At 43.3% G+C, this 24,791-nt stretch overlaps 2 protein-coding genes and 1 non-coding gene across 3 annotated transcripts in view; all 3 read right to left on the bottom strand.

Annotated features, from left to right (window-relative positions):
* The window catches only part of LOC148504712 (uncharacterized), a 106,649-nt gene continuing 81,858 nt past the window's right edge, over window positions 1-24,791 (bottom strand). Inside the window, exons 14-17 of the mRNA XM_088448570.1 lie at window positions 20,324-20,438; window positions 14,832-15,043; window positions 14,489-14,635; window positions 1-1,996 (exon numbers count right to left, since the gene is read on the bottom strand). Coding sequence (XP_088304696.1) covers window positions 813-1,996; window positions 14,489-14,635; window positions 14,832-15,043; window positions 20,324-20,438 — 1,658 coding nt within the window. The 3' untranslated portion in view covers window positions 1-812. The remainder of the gene's footprint in view (window positions 1,997-14,488; window positions 14,636-14,831; window positions 15,044-20,323; window positions 20,439-24,791) is intronic.
* On the bottom strand, window positions 1,910-24,777 carry LOC148504715 (uncharacterized). The gene is made up of 7 exons (XM_088448580.1): window positions 24,724-24,777; window positions 12,971-13,123; window positions 9,451-9,642; window positions 8,666-8,744; window positions 8,449-8,546; window positions 7,800-8,292; window positions 1,910-2,058 (listed from the first exon to the last, which is right to left on the bottom strand). Exons 2-7 carry the CDS (start codon window positions 13,046-13,048, stop codon window positions 1,997-1,999), a joined length of 1,002 nt encoding a protein of 333 aa, XP_088304706.1. The 5' UTR covers window positions 13,049-13,123; window positions 24,724-24,777; the 3' UTR covers window positions 1,910-1,996.
* LOC148504716 (U5 spliceosomal RNA) lies at window positions 20,509-20,625 on the bottom strand. Its single transcript, XR_015869914.1, has one exon. It is a non-coding gene; the product is annotated as a U5 spliceosomal RNA (small nuclear RNA).

Raw genomic sequence — 24,791 nt, 5'->3', positions numbered from 1 at the left:
GATATTACACCGTATTTATTACACTATCAGTACATATAGCATCGTCCTCTGTGCTCAGGAGAGAAACGCACAGCAGGGAGCAAGCTCTTACTATAGACACATATATATACACAGAGGCTCCACCCAGAGCATCAGGGACACCCACATATAGGGCAGTCCTTATCCCACACTTGTGGTGTCATTGTCATGGTGCCACTAACCAAAGAACGATTTGTGTTGGTCAGTCAATTTCTTTTTGGAAAACAAACCTATGACATCATGTTTCTCTGGGCACCAGGCATCCTTGTTTTATATGACAGACTATTGCTGGCAGGGAGGATTAGCCACTTAAGAACGTGTTTAATAGGTATTTAGACCAAATGTTCAATTACACATCAATATGAATTTACCCTAAGTCCTTTGAGCACTGTCCATATTCTCCTGCACTCATGCCATTTTGGGTGATACAATTGACCACACACACTGTAACGCAACATTTAGTGGATATTATCTTGTGGGATAGTAACAGAAAAGATAACAAAAAAATACAATTTGAACTGTAGCACAAACCATGTCAGCTCTGCCCTTTATATAACAAAAATAAATGAAAGTGAATGAAGAGCACATCTCTGGAAAATTATTGTGCATGAGTTTTGATCTATAGATAACAAAATATCCCTCTCAAAACAGTTTCCAGTTTAAATGTCTGTAAATATTCCACAAGATCTGACTTATGTAATTTCTCTTAATCAGAGCATTAAAATGGTTTCTCCCCTGTGTGACTTCTCTGATGTGTAACAAGGGGATATTTATGTGCAAAACATTTCCTACACTCAGGTCATGGAAAGGATTTCTCCCGTGTGACTTCTCTGATGTGTGACAAGATATGATTTCCGTGTAAAACATTGCTGACACTCAGAGCATGAAAATGGCTTCTCACCTGTGTGATGTCTCTTATGTATAACCAGATCTGATTTGTATGGAAAACATTTCCTACATTCAGAGCATGAAAAGGGCTTCAAATCTGTGTGATCTGTTTGATGTAAAATAAGAACAGATTTGGTACTAAAACATTTCCCACACTCAGAACATGGAAATGGTTTCTCACCTGTGTGACTTCTCTCATGTTGAACAAGCTGTGATTTACTTCTAAAACGTTTCCCACACTGAGAGCATGGAAATGGTTTCTCACATGTGTGCGTTCTCTGATGTGTGACAAGAGCTGTTTTCTGTGTAAAACATTTCCCACACTCAGAACATGGAAATGGTTTCTCACCTGTGTGACTTCTCTGATGTCTAATAAGATTTGATTTGTCTCTAAAGCCTTTCCCACACTGAGAGCATGGAAATGGTTTCTCCCCTGTGTGACTTCTCTGATGTGTGACAAGAGCTGTTTTCTGTGTAAAACATTTCCCACACACAGTACATGGAAAAGGCTTCTCACCTGTATGACTTCTCTGATGTGTGACAAGGTATGATTTCCATGTAAAACATTTCCCACACACAAAGCATGAATATGGCTTCTCACCTGTGTGACTTCTCTCATGTTGAACAAGATGTGATTTACTTCTAAAACTTTTCCCACACTGAGAGCATGGAAATGGTTTCTCACCTGTGTGGGTTCTCTGATGTGTGACAAGAGCTGTTTTCTGTGTAAAACATTTCCCACACTCAGAGCATGGAAATGGTTTCTCACCTGTGTGAGTTCTCTGATGTGTGACTAGATATGATTTACTTCTAAAACTTTTACCACACTGAGAACATGAAAATGGCTTCACATGTATATTAGCTGGCTGGTGGGCAATACCCTTTGTTCTCTTTGTAGAACATGTGGCATCTATATTATTGGGTAATAGATTATCTTCTCTAAGAGCTGTAATAGATGTTCTCCTAGTAACACAGATATTGGTACAAGACACATCAGAAGAATCAGATGACATATCTGTACTGTAAAGAACTGGATGTATAATTGAGGTTATAGGGGTTTCTACTGGAGAATCTTGTCTGATGTTCTCTTTTATTTCAGGATCTGGAGATATATTAGATGTTCCTGCGATATATTTCTTCTGTTACAGCCATCTGTTGGGAATATAATACATTTATGGTAATATGAATGTTTTAATGAAATAAGATTAATTTAAAAAAAAAAAACCTTCAAATTGATAAATTTAAGAAGACTAAAGGTACCATTTGTAACTGAAATTTTAGATTGCACTATACTTGTGTATCTAATTCCCATATTTCTTACCATATTTCCATGCACTCAAATATCTATATTGAAGTAAGAATATTACAAAAGGGTGGGGAACACACCCTGAAAATGGAAATCATTAATAGAATTCATACATCTGCGTGATTACACTAGTCCTAAAAACTGTAATACACTATTTTTTCTGTGTATTATGTACTAGAGTTATACTGTGGATTCTCTAGCCTATGGAAAGATATGAATATATATATATGGGCTGTAGCACTCCGATTCTGTTTGGGTAGAATCAGGTGTTAATTTGGCAGCTTTTTATCCTATTGTGCACGTCTGTACGCCCTACACTTACTGTTCTTTAACCTATTACCAATGAAGGAACCACTTAGCAGAAATACCTAACCAGATGATAAACATAACACTGCAGGCATTAACTAATCCTTTCTTTGTTGATATGATACAGGGGCGGCCAAATCTGCTTTAACATCTTCATTTATTCTCCCTCTCTGTTCAAACAATCTCTACAATAGACACAACCAGAAAGTTGCAGCAATGTCCTCTGCTTACACCAGGAGAAGTTACTATCAGTCTTTGCTTGGAGAGCATGAGCCCCTACTAATTTACTTGGCAAAGAGTTGCTCTGTAAGTGGGGCTGTATTACTAATTGCACACTAGATAGCGTGTTCTTATATATACCGAGAATAAGTATTAAAAGACTTATTAGAAACTCTTCAGAGGCTCAGGGGGTAAATTTACTAAAGTGAGGGTTTTATAAAGTGGAGATGTTGCCCATAGCAACCAGATTCTACATAACATTTAACTACATTTAACTAGCATCTTCTAGAATAGAATAGCTCAAATATGATTGGTTGCTATGGGCAACATCTCCACTTCTAAAAATTCTCACTTTAGTAAATTTACCCCTCATAGTGAACCAACCGGCGAAACCCCCAAATCCACCTAGACTTGAGTTTATTCTGTCTTAATTCGGTTTTATTCGTCTAGACTAAAAATGGGCAAGACATTGTACTAAAGTCTAATGTTGCCCCAGTTGTGGTTTAGTTACAATAAGGTAGACCAGCACCAAAAATTCCACAATATCCTTTAAGACTAGAGGCTGAACTAGGTGTGTTTCATGTTAAAAACTACTAGTTCAACACACAGATTATACAGCCTTTGTCACTCTTAAGGCAGATCTGACAGTCTATAGCAGGGGTGGGGAACCTCAGGCCCTGGGGCCGTATAAGACCCGGGGAATCATTTGGTCAGGCCCTCTGAGCTTTTTTCTGCTAGCCTCATCTGGTTAGCAGGGTTCCCAGAATGGCACCCTGCAGCCAGAATCTATGGAGCATCCTTAGGACCCTTTTGACGGTACACTGCTGTCCTTACACCTCCCTGGGGCATCCTCAGGATGCTCTGGGTATTGCTGTAATCAATGGCAATTGTGGCCCTGCCCCGTGTGACGTCAAATTGAGGGACCGCGGCCTGCACCGGGCCCGCAAATTATGTTATATATATCAAAATGGCCCTCGACAGAAAAAAGGTTCCCCGCCCCTGGTCTACAGCATTAGTCATTCCCTACTATGAAAATCCCTTTGACCTGTAGTGAACTATAAACACTGGATGTACTGCAGGTGTTCTCACACAAAAGCATGGAGATGCTAGTAGTCCTGCAGCATAGTAGGGTGCAACTAAACACAGGGGTACAATTACTCCACACGTGTTTGATAGCATTGGCAGTATATGCTCTTCTCATAGGATAGAATGATGACATAGTTTTGGCTCATGCACTTTGTATACAACTCATGTTTTATCTGTTCATTTTAATTCTCAGATATGTGTCACAGGATTACCAGATGGGAGCGAGCCCTTACAGCACCTGCAAAGTTTAACCAGAAAAAGTTGCAAAACATTGAATCCAGCCACAGTTTTACCATATAAGCCTAATGCTGTCCAGAGGGTGGAGAGGGGGAAATTCAAAGCTTGTACAGATACAGGACTGTTTGAAACATCAAGACCAGATATTGACTGCTAGACCAGATTTGACATTCAAAAAAAATTAAACTTGATATTCTATACAGATAGGAGTGGTCACAAATAGATTCTGGAGAACTCTTTTGGCCAAATCAAAACATTGACAGAAACTCAAGATCCGCATTTGGTGTAGAACATGACTTTTGATCTTTATGGCAATTTACAAAATTGCTAAGTCAAATTTTATCACTAGTTGATGTTCTGCTTTTGAAAAATCTTAATGAACAAAGACAAGTCGAGATGCAAAGATTGCGTTCCTCATAATAAAAAGGTATATGGAAGTTAAAAGGATATGGCCAGGAGTCCACTGGACAAGGATGGACAAGGTAGACCAGTAGAACACAACTCAGTTGGGATAGGATGTTCTGTAAACTGATAGGAGAATATATTGATGTGCACCCGGCTTCTATTCTCAAACAAGTAATAAAGCTGCTTTATGTCTTACATGTCTAAGGAAGAACCCAGGGAAAATAATACCAACAGAGCCATCTTACATTCCTCCTACAGAAGGGATCATTCAAGATAATACAAACTGATTGTATCCCATTTCCATAATACAGTAATCTGCAGCATATATTGGTGTGTGTAGATGTAAACTCAAATTGAGTAGAAGCATCAACAGCCACTGCAAAAACTGCAACATTTTCATCTAAGAAACTAATGCAAGAGTTTCTCTGCAGGTATGGAATCTCGGAAGTCAGTGTCAAAGACAGAAATGTTTTCCATACATTGTGTAAGCTACTGGGTATAAACAGCATATTACATACTCCATGCAGGCTACAAGAAAGCGGTAAGGTAAAATGATAATTGGTACCATCAAGAACTGAGTATAAAGCGGAGTGAATCTTTACTTCTCATCACTGTATTTTCAAAATGGTGATGATGCCTATAAAAACATATATAAATGCCTACAATAGTGCATTATCCAAATACAATCATATTTCTATATTTTAAATTGAACTTGTGAATTACATACAGGGTTTCACTAGATCCTTTCACTTCTTCTTTGCATGACAATTGTGGGGAGATTCCCTTTGGTAATGAGAAGGACAATAAAGACGCTGACATGCCCATAAAATTATAAATGTGAAGCTAGGGTCTTTAATCCTTATAAACTATGATGACGTGCAATTCTCTAACCTATGGATCTTGTCTATAAACACTGGAATAAGGAGATGAATATTCACATTTCTACGGACATTGGGTTTTTGTATTTTTAATTGGATTTGGATAATGCACTATTGTATGCATTATGTTTTTATAGGAATCATCATTTTAAAATTAAAACACTGAAGATAATAAATATTCACTCAAAATTGTATCATTTGTGGGGAATTGGTGCTGCCCTTTTATTGCTTTCTTAGCTGCAGTAAGAAGCTGCTGATTATATCATCTTACACAAATTATAAGAAAAAAGTTTAACCTTGTCTAGAGACTTTACTGCTAGTACTACGGAGTATAAGAACTACTCCTAGGCCACCTCTTATCGATCACCTTTTAAGGTTATGTTCGGGAAAGAACCAAATGTAATTTAAAGTCCAACAATAAAGTAACAATCAAATAACATTAACATGAGTAAACTAAAAAGACAGCAATAAGGTGTAAAACTCCTGTCACAAGATATGACTGAGAAGAACGGTCATGGTATTGAACCGGATTATATCATGGTTAGGAATTTGTTACATTCTGCTTGTCTGATAGATCGATGGGAAGGAACCAATTAGGTAATGCTGACTACTACTTGTCATGACCCTGTCTAGTTTTCACCCTTTTGCCTGTAGACTTACCACTGCCAACTGTCTCCATAGATCTATATGTGTAATTTGCCTAGAGGATCTGCTCTGATCATGCTTGCTGCAGCACTTCTCTGTATGCATTCCCTTCCACGGTGATTATTCACCTGGGCTCTCCTCTGTCTGTGAACATTGCTAGTCTTGATTAGAATCGCAGGTGTGGTTCTGATTCTCAGTGCTGCAGAGGTGATTACTCCCTCTGCATGTTGTGCCTTCCACCACTCAGAATGCTACTGCCAGACCACCTGACTATTTCCACCAATTCCTGCCTGACCCAAGGTATGTACATCCACTTCGGAAAGCATTCTGGGCCTGAACATCTCGTTACTTCCCGTGGTGTACAGCTTGTGTTAGCTGCCTCTCTGTGTACTAGTGTATCCCAGGCTCCTGCTGGTTCCTAGACCAGTTCAATCCCAAAGTCCTGCTTACAGCAATTCCAGGCAAATCCAGAAGTCCTGATTACAGCTATACCTGGAGTATCCAGAAATCCGGCTAGTTCCTAGGCCAGTGCAACTCGTGTGTTTCAGCATCTGCTACAAGTGAGTTCCTGTGCTCCTGACCCGAGTCTTGTGCTCCTCTGCTTACCCTACTCCTGGTTGGTCCCTGGCTCCCTGTAAACCTGCATCATGTTACCCTGCTTTGCTTCCTGCCGTGGATCAACTCCTGCTCCCCAACCTACCCATTCCTCCCTGAATCTGAAGTTCCCAAACCTACCCATTCCTCCCTGAACCTGAAGTTCCCCAACCTACCCATTCCTTACTGAACCTGTTATCTCCAATTACCTATCCAGCTTGTACCTGAGTTCCAGCCATTGTCACAGCATTTCCGGATTACCCTGTTTAGCCCTCATCTCTGCATTACCTGATTTCCTTCCAGCCATTGTCACGTCACTCCAGTCCGGAGTCAAAGCCCAAGTTCTTCAGCGCAATCCACGTTACTCCAGTCCGGAGTCAAAGCCCAAGATCTTCAGTTCAATCCACGTTACTCCAGTCCGGAGTCAAAGCCCAAGTTCTTCAGTTCAATCCACGTTACTCCAGTCTGGAGTCAAAGCCCAAGTTCTTCAGTTCAATCCACGTTACTCCAGTCTGGAGTCAAAGCCCAAGATCTTCAGTTCAATCCACGTTACTCCAGTCCGGAGTCAAAGCCCAAGTTCTTCAGTTCAATCCACGTTACTCCAGTCTGGAGTCAAAGCAAAAGTTCTTCAATTCAACTCGGCAAGTCTTCCTGCCGGTCCAAGTCCAGTTCCTCCAAGTTTTCTACTGGTTCTAAGTTCCTGTCATTTATCACCAAAGGCAGTTCTCACTGCCACATTAATCTCTGCAATAGAGCTATTCACCTCATCTGTGGTTCCTGTCATGCCGATCTCCGCTGAATCCAGTTAATCACCTGAATCAGGTAACTCCCACACTGCTACATCGCTATCAGTTGCTGAGAAATAGATTGGCATCTGTTCCGCATACTGTAAGAAGGCTACAGAGCCAGAAATTAATCCAAGTTATCGCTCCACAGCTTGAGAGCCTATTCCAGGAGGTAGAGGGTGGTTCAGTGCCAGCATAAAAATGAAACATCATAATACGTCAAACTTCTTCGGCTGTTCTCTCTTAACCTTTATGTTTTTCAACATTTTTAATTGTCTGCAACCTGTAGAGGAAAATCCTGACTGTGGTCCTGGAAATTTGGTAAATTATACTAATAATGTAACCAAATCAATATGATTATTATTATGGGTTACTACTGCATGAGTATTGTGTATGTAAGTATTTCTTCTAATATAAGTGTTTATTACTCACCTGTGCTGATAGCTGTAGGAATTGCCTCCTCCTTACACTTCTGATCACTCCTCACATACGTCTCTTCTTCTCCCTCTGCAACTGCAGCCTTCATGTCAGTCACATACTTCTCTTCTTCTCCCTCTATATCTTCTGCCTTCATATCAGTCACATACATCTCTTCTTCTCCCTCTATATCTTCTGCCTTCATATCAGTCACATACATCTCTTCTTCTCCCTCTATATCTTCTGCCTTCATATTGGTCACAAACGTCTCTTCTTCTCCCTCTATATCTTCTCCCATATTATCAGTCACATACGTCTCTTCTTCTCTCTCTACATCTTCTGCCTTTATATGAGTCACATATGTCTCTTCTTCATCCTCCATATCTTCTCCCATATTATCAGTCACATACGTCTCTTCTTCTCTCTCTACATCTTCTGCCTTTATATGAGTCACATACGTGTCTTCTCCCTGTAAAACTTCAACCTTTATAAATGCCAGACCTTCATCCTAAATAACCCACAACACAAAAAAATTATTGAAGTCTGATTAAATTACATGAAATAAAACAAAAGAATATCAGTATATTAGACACACACAGCTTCTCTACAGATCATATAGTGACAGTCACTTTGGTATATTGGAGAGACCCTAAATCCCATCTACCTGATGCTCCTGTGGGATCCTGTGATTCTCCTCTGTACAATCCTGTGAATACAGAGGGCGGGGACATCTCTCTGGGGTCTTTTTGTTACTGGGTCCATCTGTAGGAGACACACAGTGACTGAGTACATTGTATATATGTGATTATCAGGTGATGGGTGTATATAGGAGGCCCCCATACCTAATCTCCCCTGTACAATAAATGACAGTCTCCTCTTACCCAGTGATGTGAGGGGCCTGTGATTCTCCATCATCACGTCCTTGTATAGATCCCTGTGTTTCTCTATATACTCTTCCTCCTGCATGGAGACATAAGACAATGACATCCTAATACCTTATAGGAACCTGACACACACAATGATACAGTCATCACCCACACCCATCCCCTGGTGTTACTGTATAATGTCCCATTCCCAGCAGTCACCATCCAGACACATCCCCTGGTGTTACTGTATAATGTCCCATTCCCAGCGGTCACCTCTCCAGTCATCACCCAGAAACATCCTGTGGTGTTACTGTATAATGTCCCATTCCCAGCAGTCACCTCTCCAGTCATCACCTAGACACATCCCCTGGTGTTACTGTATAATGTCCCCATTCCCAGCAGTCACCTCTCCAGTCATCACCTAGACACATCCCCTGGTGTTACTGTATAATGTCCCATTACCAGCCGTCACCTCTCCAGTCATCACCCAGACACATCCCCTGGTGTTACTGTATAATGTCCCATCCCCAGCAGTCACCTCTCCAGTCATCACCCAGACACATCCCCTGGTGTTACTGTATAATATCCCATTCCCAGCAGTCACCTCTACAGTCATCACCCAGACACATCCCCTGGTGTTACTGTATAATGTTCCATCCCAGCAGTCACCTCTCCAGTCATCACCCAGACACATCCCCTGGTGTTACTGTATAATATCCCATTCCCAGCAGTCACCTCTCCAGTCATCACCCAGACACATCCCCTGGTGTTACTGTATAATGTTCCATCCCAGCAGTCACCTCTCCAGTCAGCGGCTGAATGATCTTGTTGGAGAGTTCCACGATCTTCTGGTCATTATCTCTCTCATGTATTAGTGAGTGAGATGGAGGCACCGTGATGGGGCTCTGAGTCCTGCTCAGTCCTCCTGACACATGGGGACGGCTGCTGGGTGTCTCACACTCACCAGATGTCTTTTTCACTACTGTGTAATCCTGAGTATTGGGGAGACACCATTAAATGGTCAATTAAACCTCACCTAAATGGGGCTATTCATTAATTTGCATAATATACAAGTAGACTACTGCTTAGACTTAAATGGGTGGATGATTTGGGTCCATTAGAGGATGAAGAGTGGTCTTTAATGCTGAAAAGCCACCTGTGCAGTGCGATTTCAACAGATTCAGTTCTTTTTATTACACAGGGTGTATCTTACCCCCTTATTACTGAGTAGATTTGGGTCTGGTGCATCTGGTAGGTGTCCTAAATGTTCTACTCCACAGTGCTCATTTTGGCATCTCCTCTGAGAGTGTTCTGCTGTCCGGGTGTTTTGGTCCCAAGTCACCAACTGTATCACCAACACGGGAGGTGCTATTCCCCTTATATTCCCTGAAATGCGTATTTTTGGTTTGGATCTCTTGAACAGGGTTCATCGTTTAACGGGCCAATATGTAATTAATGCATTGACTCTGGCCAAGTTTTGTATTGCCCGTACTTGGATGGCATCTAGGGGCCCTACCTTTGCTGAGTGGTGTGGGCTGATAAATGAAGTAGTGGGGCATGAACGATTTCTATATACTAGGCAGAATTGTAATCTCAAATATGATCGTATTTGGGGCCCATGGATTGCTTCTTCCCATTACGTTGCTGGTGGGAGTGAGATTTCAGACACTGATGGGTTGGCACCCAGCGGGACGGCACAATAATGTATGGAGTCTTTCCTTGTGATTTTTCTGCTGTTTTGAACGGCTGAGAATTATTTCATGCAGATATAAATTTTGTTTTATTTATTATATATTGGATATGACATACTTGTATTAATGAGTCTATATGTTAATGGCCGAATATTATGATTTTTGGCTGATATATATATATATACATACTACACACAGGTTGAGTCTCCCAAGGGGTCAAGACCAGCGGTTCCTTACCGGTAAGTTTGCGGTCTTTGCCCGTTAGGGCACTCTGGCGTGGGCCTTCCGGTGGCGGTGCTGGAGTATGGAGACTGGCACGGGGTGCATCTTGTGGTTCCTTGTTGGTAGGCCATGCCAGCATGGGAGTGTTGCGCAGCGTTTGTACTCTGCGGTTCTATAGGCACCGCCATCTTGCATTGGCCCATGTGACCTAGGGAACCAATCCCCTAAAGGTCAGCTGTTCTGTCCGGCCAATCACGCTCTGCTGTTGAGGATTTAAGGGAGTTCACAGCTCCCTTACTTTGCCTGTGCAACGTGTATCAGCCCAGTCTGTTCACATTTATCTGAGCTCCTCTACGCTGCTGACTTCGGTTCTGCCTAGCTTCCTGCCGGTTTCAGGCAGCCTCAGGAATCCCCGCACCTATCAGCAACTCCCCCTCCCACTACTGTTGGATTCCCACTCACCAACCAGACTACCTTCTTACCGCATCGACCCCTGTCTACAGCTTGTTTCCCTCTGGACATACCTAAACATTATCGCTCCACTCCTGTTACCTTCATTCAGGATTTTATTATTTGCTGCTGGACTTATTATTTGACTCTGACCCATCTTCACTTTTGTCCTGGGCTTGGTTCTTTCATGTCTACCATTCCATTCATTAAAGAACCCAAGTTTTTCTACAGTTCTGATTCTCTGTCTCCTCCTGTATCCACCCCGGGTCCACAAGAAAACCAACCCCTGACAAAGATCTAACATATTTGTGTCAGTGACAAAAAGAAAAGAACATACAATGTACTAAATCCCAACTCCAGTGAGGACTCTGGGACTGAGACTGGCTACCTGCTGCTCGGTTATTACTATAGCTAGAAGTGATATCACTGTGATACTCCCAGACCCCCTCACTTTCAAAGTCACGTCTCTGTATTATTACTATAGATATAAGTGATGTCACTGTGACACTCCCAGATCCCCTCACCTCCCCAGCCATGTCCCTGTATTATTAGTATAGATATGTGATGTCACTGTGATACTCCCAGATCCCCTCACCTCCCCAGTCATGTCTCTGTGTTATTACTATAGATATAAGTGATGTCACTGTGACACTCCCAGATCCTCTCACCTCCCCAGTCATGTCCCTGTATTATTACTATAGATATAAGTGATGTCACTGTGACACTGCGAGATCCCCCTTACCCCCCAGTCATGTCCCTGTATTATTACTACAGATATAAGTGATAACACAGTGACACTCCCAGATCCCCTCACCTCCCCAGTCATGTCCCTGTATTATTACTATAGATATAAGTGATATCACTGTGACACTCCCAGATCCCCTCACCTCCCCAGTCATGTCCCTGTATTATTACTATAGATATAAGTGATGTCAGTGTGACACTCCCAGATCCCCTCACCTCCCCAGTCATGTCCCTGTATTATTACTATAGATATAAGTGATGTCACTGTGACACCCCCAGATCCTCTCACCTCCCCAGTCATGTCCCTGTATTATTACTATAGCTATAAGTGATGTCACTGTGACACTCCCAGATCCCCTCACCTCCCCAATCATGTCTCTGTATTATTACTATAGATATAAGTGATGTCACTGTGACACTCCCAGATCCCCTCATCTCCCCAGCCATGTCCCTGTATTATTAGTATAGGGTATGCAATCGGGAAGCCGACTGCCTAAATACCGGCAGCCGGCTTCCCGACTGTCATATCCCGGCAAGGGTGAAATGCCGGGCGTCTAGACGTAGACGCCCGGCATTTCCCCGACGCCAGGAGACCGGTGCCCGGCATCCAGATCGTAGTGATGCCGGGCGCGGCCAGCGGACAGCCGCGGGGGTGGGTTAGGTTTAGGGCTCCCGGGGGAGGTTAGGGTTAGGCACCCCCCCAGGAGGGTTAGGCTAGGGGGAGGGAGGGTTAGGGTTAGGCACCCCCGGGGGGAGGTTAGGGTTAGGCACCCCCCCGGGGGACTTAGGTTTAGGCAACGGGGAAGGGGGTGGTTAGGGTTAGGCACTTAGCGGGGGGATTAGGGTTAGGCACTTGGGGTGGAGGTTAGGGTTAGGCACCCCTAAGGAGAGTTAGGGTTAGGTTAGTAGATACTCACCTATCCACGATCGGGATTTCCAGCGCTGTCGGGGTTCCGCTGCCGGGATCTCTGCTGATGTCTGGCTGCCGCGAATCGGCCGGCGGTATTTCATACCAATTCCTTAGTATAGATATGTGATGTCACTGTGATACTCCCAGATCCCCTCACCTCCACAGTCATGTCCCTGTATTATTACTATAGATATAAGTGATGTCACTGTGACACTCTCAGATCCTCTCACCTCCCCAGTCATGTCCCTGTATTATTACTATAGATATAAGTGATGTCACTGTGACACTCCCAGATCCCCTCACCTCTCCAGTTAGCTCGTAAATGATCTCCAGGATGAGATGTAAGATCCTCTCAGTCCTGTGACTCCCGTCCTTGTCCATCCTCAGTGAATCAGAGAGAATATAGAATGTGTAATAAATAATAATAAAGACTCTGGTTCCTCAGAGCAGGGCTGTCTAGGAGTAAATAGAATAAATATAACAGACATCACAGAGAACACATGTAACACAGACATGTAACACTAAGTGACCGGTAAGTCTCCCCTTTCCCCCCAGTGTCATTCCATGTCAAATCACCCAGAAAAAAATTATTATGACACCCACCGACTCATATTTTCCTGAAACTTTGTACACTTGATACTACCACATAGCAACTAACCCATGTACATTTTTTCTTCTCTAGCCCTCATAGTTTTTGAGATATAGGGGGGACAAAGTTAAAAACAATGCATCATGAGTGGTATTTCTGAGCAATTTTTTTAATGTGAGGTGTATGTGGAAAAACATTCCTATCTCAGTGCCTAATCCACATATCACTTTGAAATTTTAGCCCTTTGTCAATCAGAATATGGAGATTCCAGAAAAGAATGTTTTATCAACCTTGCCCGACTCTGAGAGTCATTATACATTCCTTTGCTAAAATAATGGGATTTTGATTGCCTGTATGAGTATTTTAATGTTTAATTAAAAATCTCTCTTTAAAAACAAAAATTACCATTAGGTATATATTTGCACATCAGGGGAGTATTTTATTTTAATTTGTATATTTCTATATACAGTATATATGTGCATGTTTCCCATTACACATAGGGGGGTATTCAATTAGCCCGCGATTACACATTTTCATGCAATAAACTGCTATTTTACAGTGAAAAACCCCTATTTAATTAGCCACAATAATTTATCAGCAGTAAAGTCTTTTTTTTGGGATGGTAAAGAGAAAAGTGATGGAATTTTGGATTCAAGGTATGGGGCAGGTATATTTGGGTGCTTTTATGAGTGAAACAAGTGTTTTTAGTCTTGCAGGTAGGAGTAGTCTTTTTGCACTTTTTTTTTTAATTCCCCTAAAATCACGTAAATATATATTTATACCCATTTTTATGTATCCTAAATGTAATGAGAGCACTTATTTTGCTGAAAAAAAAAGCTTTTTATCATTTTGTTGTATTTTTTCAAATGCAAATAACAGCCATTTGACTGAATTTAAGTATCCCAAGTCTATTTAATATGACCTCTAATACATTTCTATACTGTTATCCTACGTTAGTTTTGCAATTTTTGGGGCACAGGCTGATATCCCCATTTTTACCTACACTTTTCACAGCAAGAATGTTTACTCAAATCCTGTTTTTACGATTTTGGAAGTGAATAGGTGCGAAAACAGGAGCGAGCACACACACTAAAAGCCGTTTTAAATACATCAGCTTATTAATCTTACTTGTTTTTGACCCGAGATGCCTGATGTCTAACTGAAGATGAGACTGTACTGCCATTGTACATAATCAACTTCCTTTTCAGGGAAGTAATACATCCTCCCAGTACCCTTCATGATAGGAGGACTGACAGAGGAAATTATAGAGCACATAGGAACATAACAGATGTCTTCTTTCTTCTGTAGAGGCCAGTGAAATGATCGCGGAGGGCCATAGGTGTGCATGAACTTAACTTCAACATCACATTCCTCCTCATCTTATCCAAAAAACACAACGATTATCGTAAACACATGCTATGTATGAATCTGTACAGATCTGTGACATAATGACTGGTGTTGGATTGTTCTGATCTGAGAAATGGAAAATGGAACAGAAGTTTTTATCTGACCAGAGTCACTTTGTTCCTATGGAGACTTCAGATATAGGGGAGAAGTGATGAAATCCTCTTGTACCAGGTACGGTTTTTGCCTGGGAAAATCGGTCTTGCAGCTGCTTGCGTGTTTCTTTTGATATTAGACGTAACTTTATATTTGCAATTCTTGACTTGCAGACATGTAAGACTTTTTCAGCTGAGTCAATCAGATCACCTGTTAGTCTCTGTGGGCTCTCTCTGGCAACCAGAGGATTAATTGTTGCACCAATGCCATCACAACATTTATCGTGGCTGGTGGCAATAAAGTGCGTTTAGGAGAGACATAAAAAAGCCCTGGACTCTCATGCTCTTTCTAGTCATTTTAAACAACATAATAATTGCTCTACCTCTGCTATTAAATGCTTTTTGGGCTTGTAATGGGTGAAAGGACATTGGCTACGAAGAGATTTAACTAGCCAATTGGCCAAAGCAAGGATGAGCACAATTTATGATTTGGGAACCTTACAACCAGGAGGTCTCAACATAGATTTTGGGATAAAGTGGTTTTTATGATGCTTTTTAGATATTTATGGTTAGAAATATAGGGAATACAGAAATAATATTGGTGCTATCTTCATATTTAACATTTTATACACAGATGCTATATTATATGTACTATATTTGGATGTTTTATGTGTACTTATATTAAATTACTCTTGTTTTATATACGATGATATATATGATGCACTTTAATGAAATCCCGATCTGAGACTAAAGCTTACCTCCTCCTAAGAAAAAGGGATCAGTAGAAATATATGAAATCGAGTTAGTGATCTCTTTACATACGTGGACTGTTTGCTAACAATGTGAGAGGCAGGAGGATAAGGGACGCCTAAGAGCGCTATGGCAACAGACAGGTATCGTGAGAACTTCTCACTCTTGTGTAAAGCGTCTGACGTTTAGTATTGTGACTAGAGACCACCGAGATACAGACAAACGGCCGCGTCTAAGCCTCACCATGGCAACTATAGACGTAACATGTCACGTGATCGGGAGGAGATAGTCATGTGACCGGAGACCGCTGAGATCTAGATGAGCGGCCGCGTCTGAGCCTCACCATTGCAACTATAGACCTGTTGCTGCAGCCGGGGAGATTCTCTTGATACATACGCTCATAAGAACTGACCGTTGCCAGTTCTCACCTACAGCCGGTAATAGTTAACATTCTAGCCACATATGGATACAGTATAACCTGTGGATGACTACCATTTTATTCTGTTTTTATGTGACCTCTCTGTAATTTACCTAGATTGTTATTACATTTCTTCTTTGTCCATTTATAATACTGCACTATGTATGGTATTTTTTTATCTCTCTTTTCTCGGTTGTGAACTACATGTTTGAGAGGTGGAGTATATCAACCCTGGGAGTTGGAAATCATTAAATGGAACTAAAGAACTTATAATATGTATTGACCCTTCCAGCGCTAGTGGAGTGGTATTTCTTTTATTTGTATAGGCACTGGTTGCAAAAAATGCCCATGATGCTTTCAAAGTGAAGTCTCGACCATGGCAGCACAAGTTGAGAATTTTATTTGCAATTGTTATACTGCCCACCACACCCATGACTGAAGTAACACAATTTTTTGACGGCAGGAATGTTTTCCTTGATGTACTGAATAATTACTTACTGTGTTCTGTGCACAAATGCTACATCATGCTCCAAATCATCAGACAAGACTCAGGCACTTGTGATGACCAGGTCATCAGACTGGGGAACATGAGCGTAGATTACATCTGGGTGCAGTGTACAACCATTGTTCGTCCAATGATACCCTTGAACTTCATTCTGAATCACGTAAGAATAGTTTTCGCTGGCCCGTCGTTGCTGGGTTGGTGATGGGCTGGATGATGGATATCGATCATCCAGCACACCATGAGGGTGCAGGGCAATCAGTCAGTGATATCATTATCGCTGACTGATCGCTCCGTGTGTGCGCACCATTAGAAGCTGGGAGGAGGCATGGCCATAATTACATCCCCTGATCATGTCCATGCCTCCTCCCAGCTTCAGTGAGGAGATACGGAGCGGAGCGCTGGGCTCAGGAGGAGGTAAGTATTATGAGGCAGGGGGGTAAGTATTATGGGGCTGGGGGCCCCCAAGGAAATTTTGCTATGGGGCCCCCATACCTCTGGCTACGCCCATGTAAATAAGTAACTAGGTCCTGGTAAGTCTTTTATATATGATTTTCGTGGGTGTGCGCGCTCCCGTTTTTACACCTATTCAATTCCAAAATCACAAAAACAGGATTTGCGCAAAAGTTCTTACTCTGAAAAGTGTAGATGAAAATGGGGAAATCAGCCTGTACCCCGAAAAATGCCAAACTAACATAGGATAACGGTTTTGAAGTGTATTTTTTCAGCAAAATAAGTGCTCTCATTAAATTCAGGGTACATAAAAATGGATACAAGCATATATTTGTGTCATTTTAGGGGACTTTAAAAAAAAAAAGTGCAAAAATGGGATTTTGGCACTAACCGGTAAATCCTTTTCTCTGATTCCACAGGGGACACTGGAGGTGCTTACGCTGGGGTATAGAGGCGTGGATAGCTGGAGCTGGCACTTTAATTAATTTAGAAGTGTGAAGCTCCTCCCCCTCTATTCCCCACCAGCCCTCAGTTTAGAAAATGAAGACCGAGAGGAGATGCAGAAAAAAGGGAGTGAAAGGAAGAGAATATCACACAACAACAAAACCATACAACATATGGAACAAACGGAACAGACAGGCGAAGAGCGCTGAGGTGGGCGTCCAGTGTCCCCTGTGGAATCAGAGAAAAGGATTTACCGGTAAGTACCAAAATCCCATTTTCTCTTTCATCCACTAGGGGACACTGGAGGTGCTTACGCTGGGGACGTCCCAAAGTTTTCCCCACGGGCGGGAGCGCTCTGAGGAACCTGCAGTACAAGGCAGCAAAACATGATGCTGAAACCGCAAATGTATCAATCTATAAAACTTTACAAAAGTGAGCACCGATGACCAAGTGGTTGCACGGCACAATAGTAAAGTTGAGGCACCCCTACGTGCCTCTCACGACGTACCCACAGAACGTGTGGAATGAGCCGACACGGACATAGGAGACTGACGATCATTGCTGAGAAGAGCTTGACAGATTGTCAGTCTAAGCCAACATGCCAATCCTGTTTGGATGCTGGCCAACCCTTCCGAACAGCCTTATAAAAAGGACAACTAAGACTCGCGTAAGGACGTCGTCCAAGCAACAGAGGCGAAGAGCTCTAACCACATCTAGGGTAGAAGAAACACCAGAGTCCCGTACCAAAGAAGGTACCACAATAGGCTAATTTATGTGAAAAACAGACACAACCATAGGTAGGAAAGTAGCGTGCATCTTGAGTTCCACCCTAGCATCATGAAACACAAGGCCTATAAGACAGAGCACCCAATTCAAACTCCTGCGAGCCGTAGCTAAAGCCTGGAGGAGGACCGTCTTCCAAGACAATACTTAATATCAACCTCTTGGGAGGTTCACACATGGAAGACTGAAGAAACAAAAAATAAAAATACCAAGACTCAGGGAGCCATAGGTGGTACAAAAGGTGGCTGCACCCGCAACACCCCCTGAAGAATGACTGCATCGCCGGAAGGAGGCCCAACCTGCAGTGAAAGAAAATAGAAAGAGCAGAAATTTGCAATTTTAATGATCCTAGGCAAAGACTAGAATCTAATCTCATTTGGAAAGACGTAAAAACGGGAGAACGAAACACCCCTAACGGAAGGCCCCAACTGTAACACCCTATGCAATGATAATGCGCAGCCGAAACTGGTTTCCTGGCGCGTAGCATGGTGGGAATACCCGAGTCTGGGATGACCGTCTGTCTTAAGATATCGGATTCAAGAGCCACCACGTTACACGCAGTTGTGCTAAGTTGGGGTGGACTAAAGGACCCTGCTGCAGAAGGTCCGGACAAAGAGGAAGTGGCCCGGATCGACTGCCAAGAAAAACCGAAGAACCAACTCCTCCTAGGCCAGGTTGGTGTCACGAGAATGACTAAGGCCGATTCGTGTTTTATTAGTTTTAGTAGACGAGGAATTAGTGGAATCGGAGGAAACAGGTAAACCATGTCGTAGGTCCATGGAATTGCAGCCTCTGCCTGCGGATCCAGAGTTCTTGACACGTATCTTGGTCACTGATGTTTAAATCGAGACGCCCTGAGGTCCGCCTAAAGACGACCCCAGTGCGTGAAACGCGTGTGGATGAAGCTTAGGTAATCTGCTTTCCAGTTGTCCACTCCAAGGATGAATACTGCCGACAAGATTACTTGACTGACTCTCATCCCACTAGAGAATCTGAGATACTTCTCTCATTGCCATGCGACTACGATTGCCGGTCCGGCGTGGATGTAAGCAACGGCCGTCGCGTTGTCTGACAGAACTCGTACAGGAAGAGACCTTAGACACTGCGCTGCTTCTAGCAGAGCATGGGAAACTGCTCTGAGTTCCAACATTTATGGGCCACTGTCTTTTCTGTAGGGACCACCAATGAAAGTGATAGACGAGGACAACAGCTCCCCATCCTCGGAGGCTGGCGCCTGTCATATCCACCCAAGGAGTACCACCCTGGTTACCGGGGCCAAATGGATTAGTTGATATAGATGCAGGCGAGACCCTGACCCCTGTGTTAGCAGGGCCAGTTGGAATACTCGGAAGTAGAATTGTCCATATTGTAGTGCCTTGAAAGCAGCTAACATCCTCCCCAAGAGACGAAGACCAAGAAGCAAGGACACCCTCCTTGATCCTAGGGCTAGCTGAAAGAGCAACTGGATTTTCCGGGCCTTGTCTTCCGGAAGGAAAATCCTCTGTAATGTCATATCTAGGACCATCCCCAGAACTGGAGTCTTTCGGACGGACTCAGATTGGGTATCTAGAAATTGATGATGTCAGTAAGTCATAGTCCAAGAGAAGTGATTCCGACGGAGCCTTGATTAACTAGTCGTCATGACAGACAAACTTAGTGGAAACACGGGGAGCCGAGGATAACCCGAACAGCCACGCCCGAAACTGATTGTGAGTTTGCAAAATCGCAAAATGCTGTAAAGCCTGATGCGGTTCCCAATTTGGGACATGGTGATGCGCATCCTTTATATACAGAGAAACTCTGCCGGTTCCAAGCTTGCAATGACAGACTGAAGCGACTCCATAGTGAAATGCTACAGTTTAAGATATTGGTTTAAGACTTTAGGTTTAATAGGGGCCTTGTCTGTGGACACCGGCAGACTCGTAGAAAAGAACCGATGTGGAGTGGAAAGCTCGAAAGCTATTCGGAACCGCACGGAAAGCAAAGTCCCATCGCAGGAGATCCCAGGCGGGATGGGAGACAGTCAGCCACCTGTTGGTCGACTGGTCTTTGATCCTGTCGACGTGTAACTGTATGTGGGCAACCTTTTCCTCTGCCACCCCTAATGTGCGAGGGGGTATCTCTGGCCCTTTAACAAAAGGGATGGGCACGAAAGGAATGAAATGAGGGACCTGTAAGTCCTCCTGCGAAGCATTCAAAGGGAAGAGAGAAGACTTACTTGTCTTGGGATATCCATTTGTCCAGTTCTGGACTAAAAAGCATATGTGAACCGTAGACCCTCAACAGCCCGTTTGGATTCTGCATCCGCCTGCCAAGAGAGTAAGCAGAGAACACTGCGGGAAGAAATAGCAAAAACGGACATACGAGCACTGATCTGTCTCTCTGGAAACCCTGGTCATTTTTAAAACCCATTAAGCTGGTGCATGAAAATATTGAGACAAAACTCAGTTTTGCTTTTCTCCATGGAAATCTTTAGTAAAAGGCGAACGATTTGTGCGTTCTAAAGAGAAGCCAGAGCATGTAAACTGCTGACTCACAGAGTTCTGCTAGTAATCGTAACCCTGCTCTGGAAGTATCCAAGCCCCTAATCAACTGGTCCACCCAGCAAATTACAGCATAGATAACCGAAGCGCTAACAGGCGTAGGTCTAAATTGGGCTCCTGCTGCAGTGTAAATTGGATCGCAGTGTTGTTCCAAATCACTAGCAGAAGAGTCCTAAATTAACGTAGCACCTGGCAAAGGAAGCGTTTTCTACAGGAGGAGGTGTTTCCCAATGTTCCATCATGGATGATGGAAATGGATAGCTGGAAGGGAAATGACATGGATTTGGAGCCGCTTATCCAGTTGTTTCCAGGCCACAGAAAGCTGTTCTAGAAGCTCTAGCTGAGCTGCAGGGACTACTTCCTCAGGTACATTAAGGATCTGCCTGACCGCTAGAATTAAAAAGGCTCCACTGCCTGAGAGGCAGATTCTAAGTAGAGCGGCGCAGAGCTGTGAGGGGTTCCTCATTTGACTGGAGGACAGTCGGCAGAGGATGCTTAGTGCAGGCTTATGATAGGCAGTGGAGGACAATGTAGAAGCGGTACACAATCTGTACCAGTTCAGATAGTTGGTTAACCTCCTATTGGTCGTTAATTCAGACAATACAGCCGCCATAACTCCTGCCATGTCAGCGGCACATGCAGGAGTAGGTGAGACCGCAATAGCCACAGAGGATTATAATGGTATCTATAGTGGGAGGAAACCCACGGAAGCACAGCGAGAACACACAAACTCCACACCCCAGGGCGTAGTGCACCGTCTGCGCTGCCCCTTCGGTTACTAAACAAGCATCACATAGCGTGGTGCCAGCAGCATTCGGCTTAGTATGTTGTTACATTTGGAACAAACATTTTCTAATAAGCCATAGTCCAGACATAGGTATATACACATACAGCCACTCACACAGAATCAGACTCTATGAATAAACAGACAGAATACAGAGACAGAAGGCTAGTGAGAAACAGAGGAGTTCACACCACTCCTCCCAATAATTCAGATTCCCTGCACTTTGTACACCTCAGTCAGCCCCTTTTGGAAAGGATCCTGTAGAAGGGGTGTGTGCTAGGAGAATCAATCCTTCTGCCCAGTGTGTGGCTTCTGCACTCTCCTGTAATGAGGATAGTTGCAGTTAGTGTGTTAAAAAAAAACCGGCAGCCACGCTGTTGTAACAGCCGCTTGCCGCGTATAGAGAGATAGAGAGCCCGCCTGGTCCGCCCCTGAGGCATGCAATATGGTTGCTTAACGCTGGCCATATATTAACTATTCCTCTCTGACTGCCCCGCTACTTGCCGCTCTACTAGCGGGGGGAGGGGCGCCTGTGTAACGCTGGCTGCGGCACCTGTCAGCCCCTCTACATTGTAAACTAACGGGGAGAGGGGAGACTTGTTAGATAGAGAGCCTAGCGCTGCTCTAACCAGCGTTGTAGGGAAGAGAGCCCGCGCTGCTAAGCTCCGCCCCCCGACTTCATCCAGGCTTGCCGCGCTAACCTGGCTGCCCACCGCTTAACGGGGGAGCCCGGCGCTCACAGACTCCGTCAATTAACGGCTGCTCGCCGCGACTGAAGGAGTGAAGCAGCGCTATAGTGCTGCATACAACATAGGGCGGTTAGGCGCCGGAGGGGGGGGAGGGAGGGGGGAGACGCGCAGCCATACTCACTGCGCTCCCCGGCGGCTCTCTCAGCTGCAGCACACTCTGCTCTTGTGTTAGAGATGTGCTGTGGCGATAAAGGAGCTGTCAGTGCTTTTTTAATAAGCCCTGTGCACTCCTTCCTGTTCTTCTAAGAACAGGGCGCCAGGTACCCGGACCCCACCTTTAGAGAGGTGGCGAAGGGTACTTAGTAAATGTAAAAGATGTAGGAAAATAAATAAATAAATATCCTAAATAAAAGAAAACAATAAACATATGTGTTGCTGGAGCACAGCAAATTGTGACCAGCTCCGATGGCACATTTTGTAAACTGAGGGCTGGTGGGGAATAGAGGGGGAGGAGCTTCACACTTCTAAATTAATTAAAGTGCCAGCTCCAGCTATCCACGCCTCTATACCCCAGCGTAAGCACCTCCAGTGTCCCCTAGTGGAAGAAAGAGAAAAGACTGACTACTCCCACCTGCAAGACTAAAAACACTTGGTTCACTCATAAAGCGCCCTAATATACCTGTCCCATAGTTGAACCGAAAATTCCATAACTGTGCACTCTTTTAACCCAAAAACGACATGTCGTTATTGGCCAATTAAAAATGATTAAAAACGTCAAAGTGCCCAATTAGTCATTGGAGGGGGGGTAGCTGTCCCAGTGGTTCTGAACCAAATCCTGACATTTTTACATTAAAATAGGTATGTTTCCCAACTTTGCACCTGCTTATAGTAGGTGAAGTGAAATTTGAGGTAAAATTCACGATGATAAATTATTGCGGCAAATTGAATACGGGGTTTTCACTGTAAAATAGCAGTTTTTCCCATGACAACGTGTAATCGCAGGCTAATTGAATACACCCCAAAATATACAAATTAAAATACTCCATAGGCGAGCAAAATTATACCTAATGGTAATTTTTATTTTTAAAGAGAGATTTTTAATTAAACATTAAAATACTCATACAGGCAATCAAAATCCCATTTTCTTTCATAGGCTTATAAAATATACTTTAAGGTTCAATTTAAAAAAAAAAGGGACATAACTCATCTGCCTTAGGTTGATAATGCATATTGAACCCACCTTTTTATTAGCACCAAAAAATTATTAAGAATGAAGTAAAGGAACGTATAATGAATGTCAAAGTCGGGCAAGGTTGATAAACATTTTTTTCAGGAATATCCATATTCTGATTGACAAAGGGCCAAAATTTCAAAGTGATATGCGGATTAGGCACTGAGATAGGAATCTTTTTCCACATACACCTCACATAAAAACGGAGCATCAGGAGTGGCATTTCTGAGCAATTTTTTTTAAACTTTCACCCCCTATATCTCAAAAACTATGAGGGCTAGAGAAGAAACATTTTACATGGGTTTGTAGATATGTGTTAGTATCAAGTGTACAAAGTTTCATGAAACGCTGAGTCAGTGGGAGTCATGGCCTGGGTGAACTGACATGGAATGATTACCCTATATAATAATAATACCACATAGTGTGTGGCGGGAGCTGTGTTATTCCCTCTGATATATCACTGTACAGTCCCCTCTCCCCTATATAATAATACCACAGATCAGTGTGTGCCTGTACCTGTGTTATTCTCCCTTAAATATAACTGTATGGTCCCCACTCCCCTATATAAAATACCACATATCAGTGTGTGCCAGGGGCCGTACGGTCCTCTCCCCCCTATATAATAATATTACCACATATCAGTGTATGCCGGGAGCTGTGTTATTCCCCCTCATAGATCACTGTATGGTCCCCTCTCTCCAATATAATAATACCACATATCAGTGTGTGCCAGGGGCTGTACGGTCCCCTCCCCCCTATAAAATAATAATACCACATATCAGTGTGTGCTGGGAGCTGTGTTATTCCCCCTCATATATCACTGTACTGTCCCCTCTCCTCTATATAATAATAATATCACATATCAGTGTGTGCCGGGAGCTGTGTTATTCCCCCTTATATATCACTGTACAGTCCCCTCCCCCTATATAATAATAATACCACATATCAGTGTGTGCTGGGAGCTGTGTTATTCCCCCTCATATATCACTGTACAGTCCCCTCTCCCCTATATATGAATAATACCACATATCAGTGTGTGCTGGGAGCTGTGTTATTCCCCCTCATATCACTGTACGGTCCCCTCCCCCTATATAATAATACCACATATCAGTGTGTGCTGGGAGCTGTGTTATTCCCCTTCATATATCACTGTACAGTCCCCTCTCCCCTATATAATAATACCACATATCAGTGTGTGCTGGGAGCTGTGTTATTCCCCCTCATATATCACTGTACGGTCCCCTCTCCCCTATATAATAATAATACCACATATCAGTGTGTGCTGGGAGCTGTGTTATTCCTCCTCATATATCACTGTACAGTCCCCTCTCCCCTATATAATAATAATATAATATATACTGGACACGTTACCTGGCTGGAGGGCTGTCAGGAATGTCTATAACAAAATGGCAGCTAAAGCCCCTGTGGCCCCGCCCCCT

Source organism: Taudactylus pleione, unplaced genomic scaffold (genome assembly GCF_031769625.1).
Source record: "Taudactylus pleione unplaced genomic scaffold, aTauple2 ptg000459l, whole genome shotgun sequence".
NCBI lineage: Eukaryota > Metazoa > Chordata > Amphibia > Anura > Myobatrachidae > Taudactylus > Taudactylus pleione.
The sequence above is the reverse complement of the archived record's forward strand: the minus strand, read 5'-3'. Positions and strand labels throughout refer to the sequence as shown.

Excerpts from the sequence above, each read along its gene's own strand:
- LOC148504715 (XM_088448580.1), bottom strand. The coding sequence starts at position 13,048 with ATGGACAAGGACGGGAGTCACAGGACTGAGAGGATCTTACATCTCATC. Across the intron at positions 8,293-8,448 it reads GGATCCCACAGGAGCATCAG|GATGAAGGTCTGGCATTTAT; the intron begins GTAGATGGGATT and ends TGGGTTATTTAG. Across the intron at positions 2,059-7,799 it reads TCCTACAGCTATCAGCACAG|ATGGCTGTAACAGAAGAAAT; the intron begins GTGAGTAATAAA and ends TATTCCCAACAG.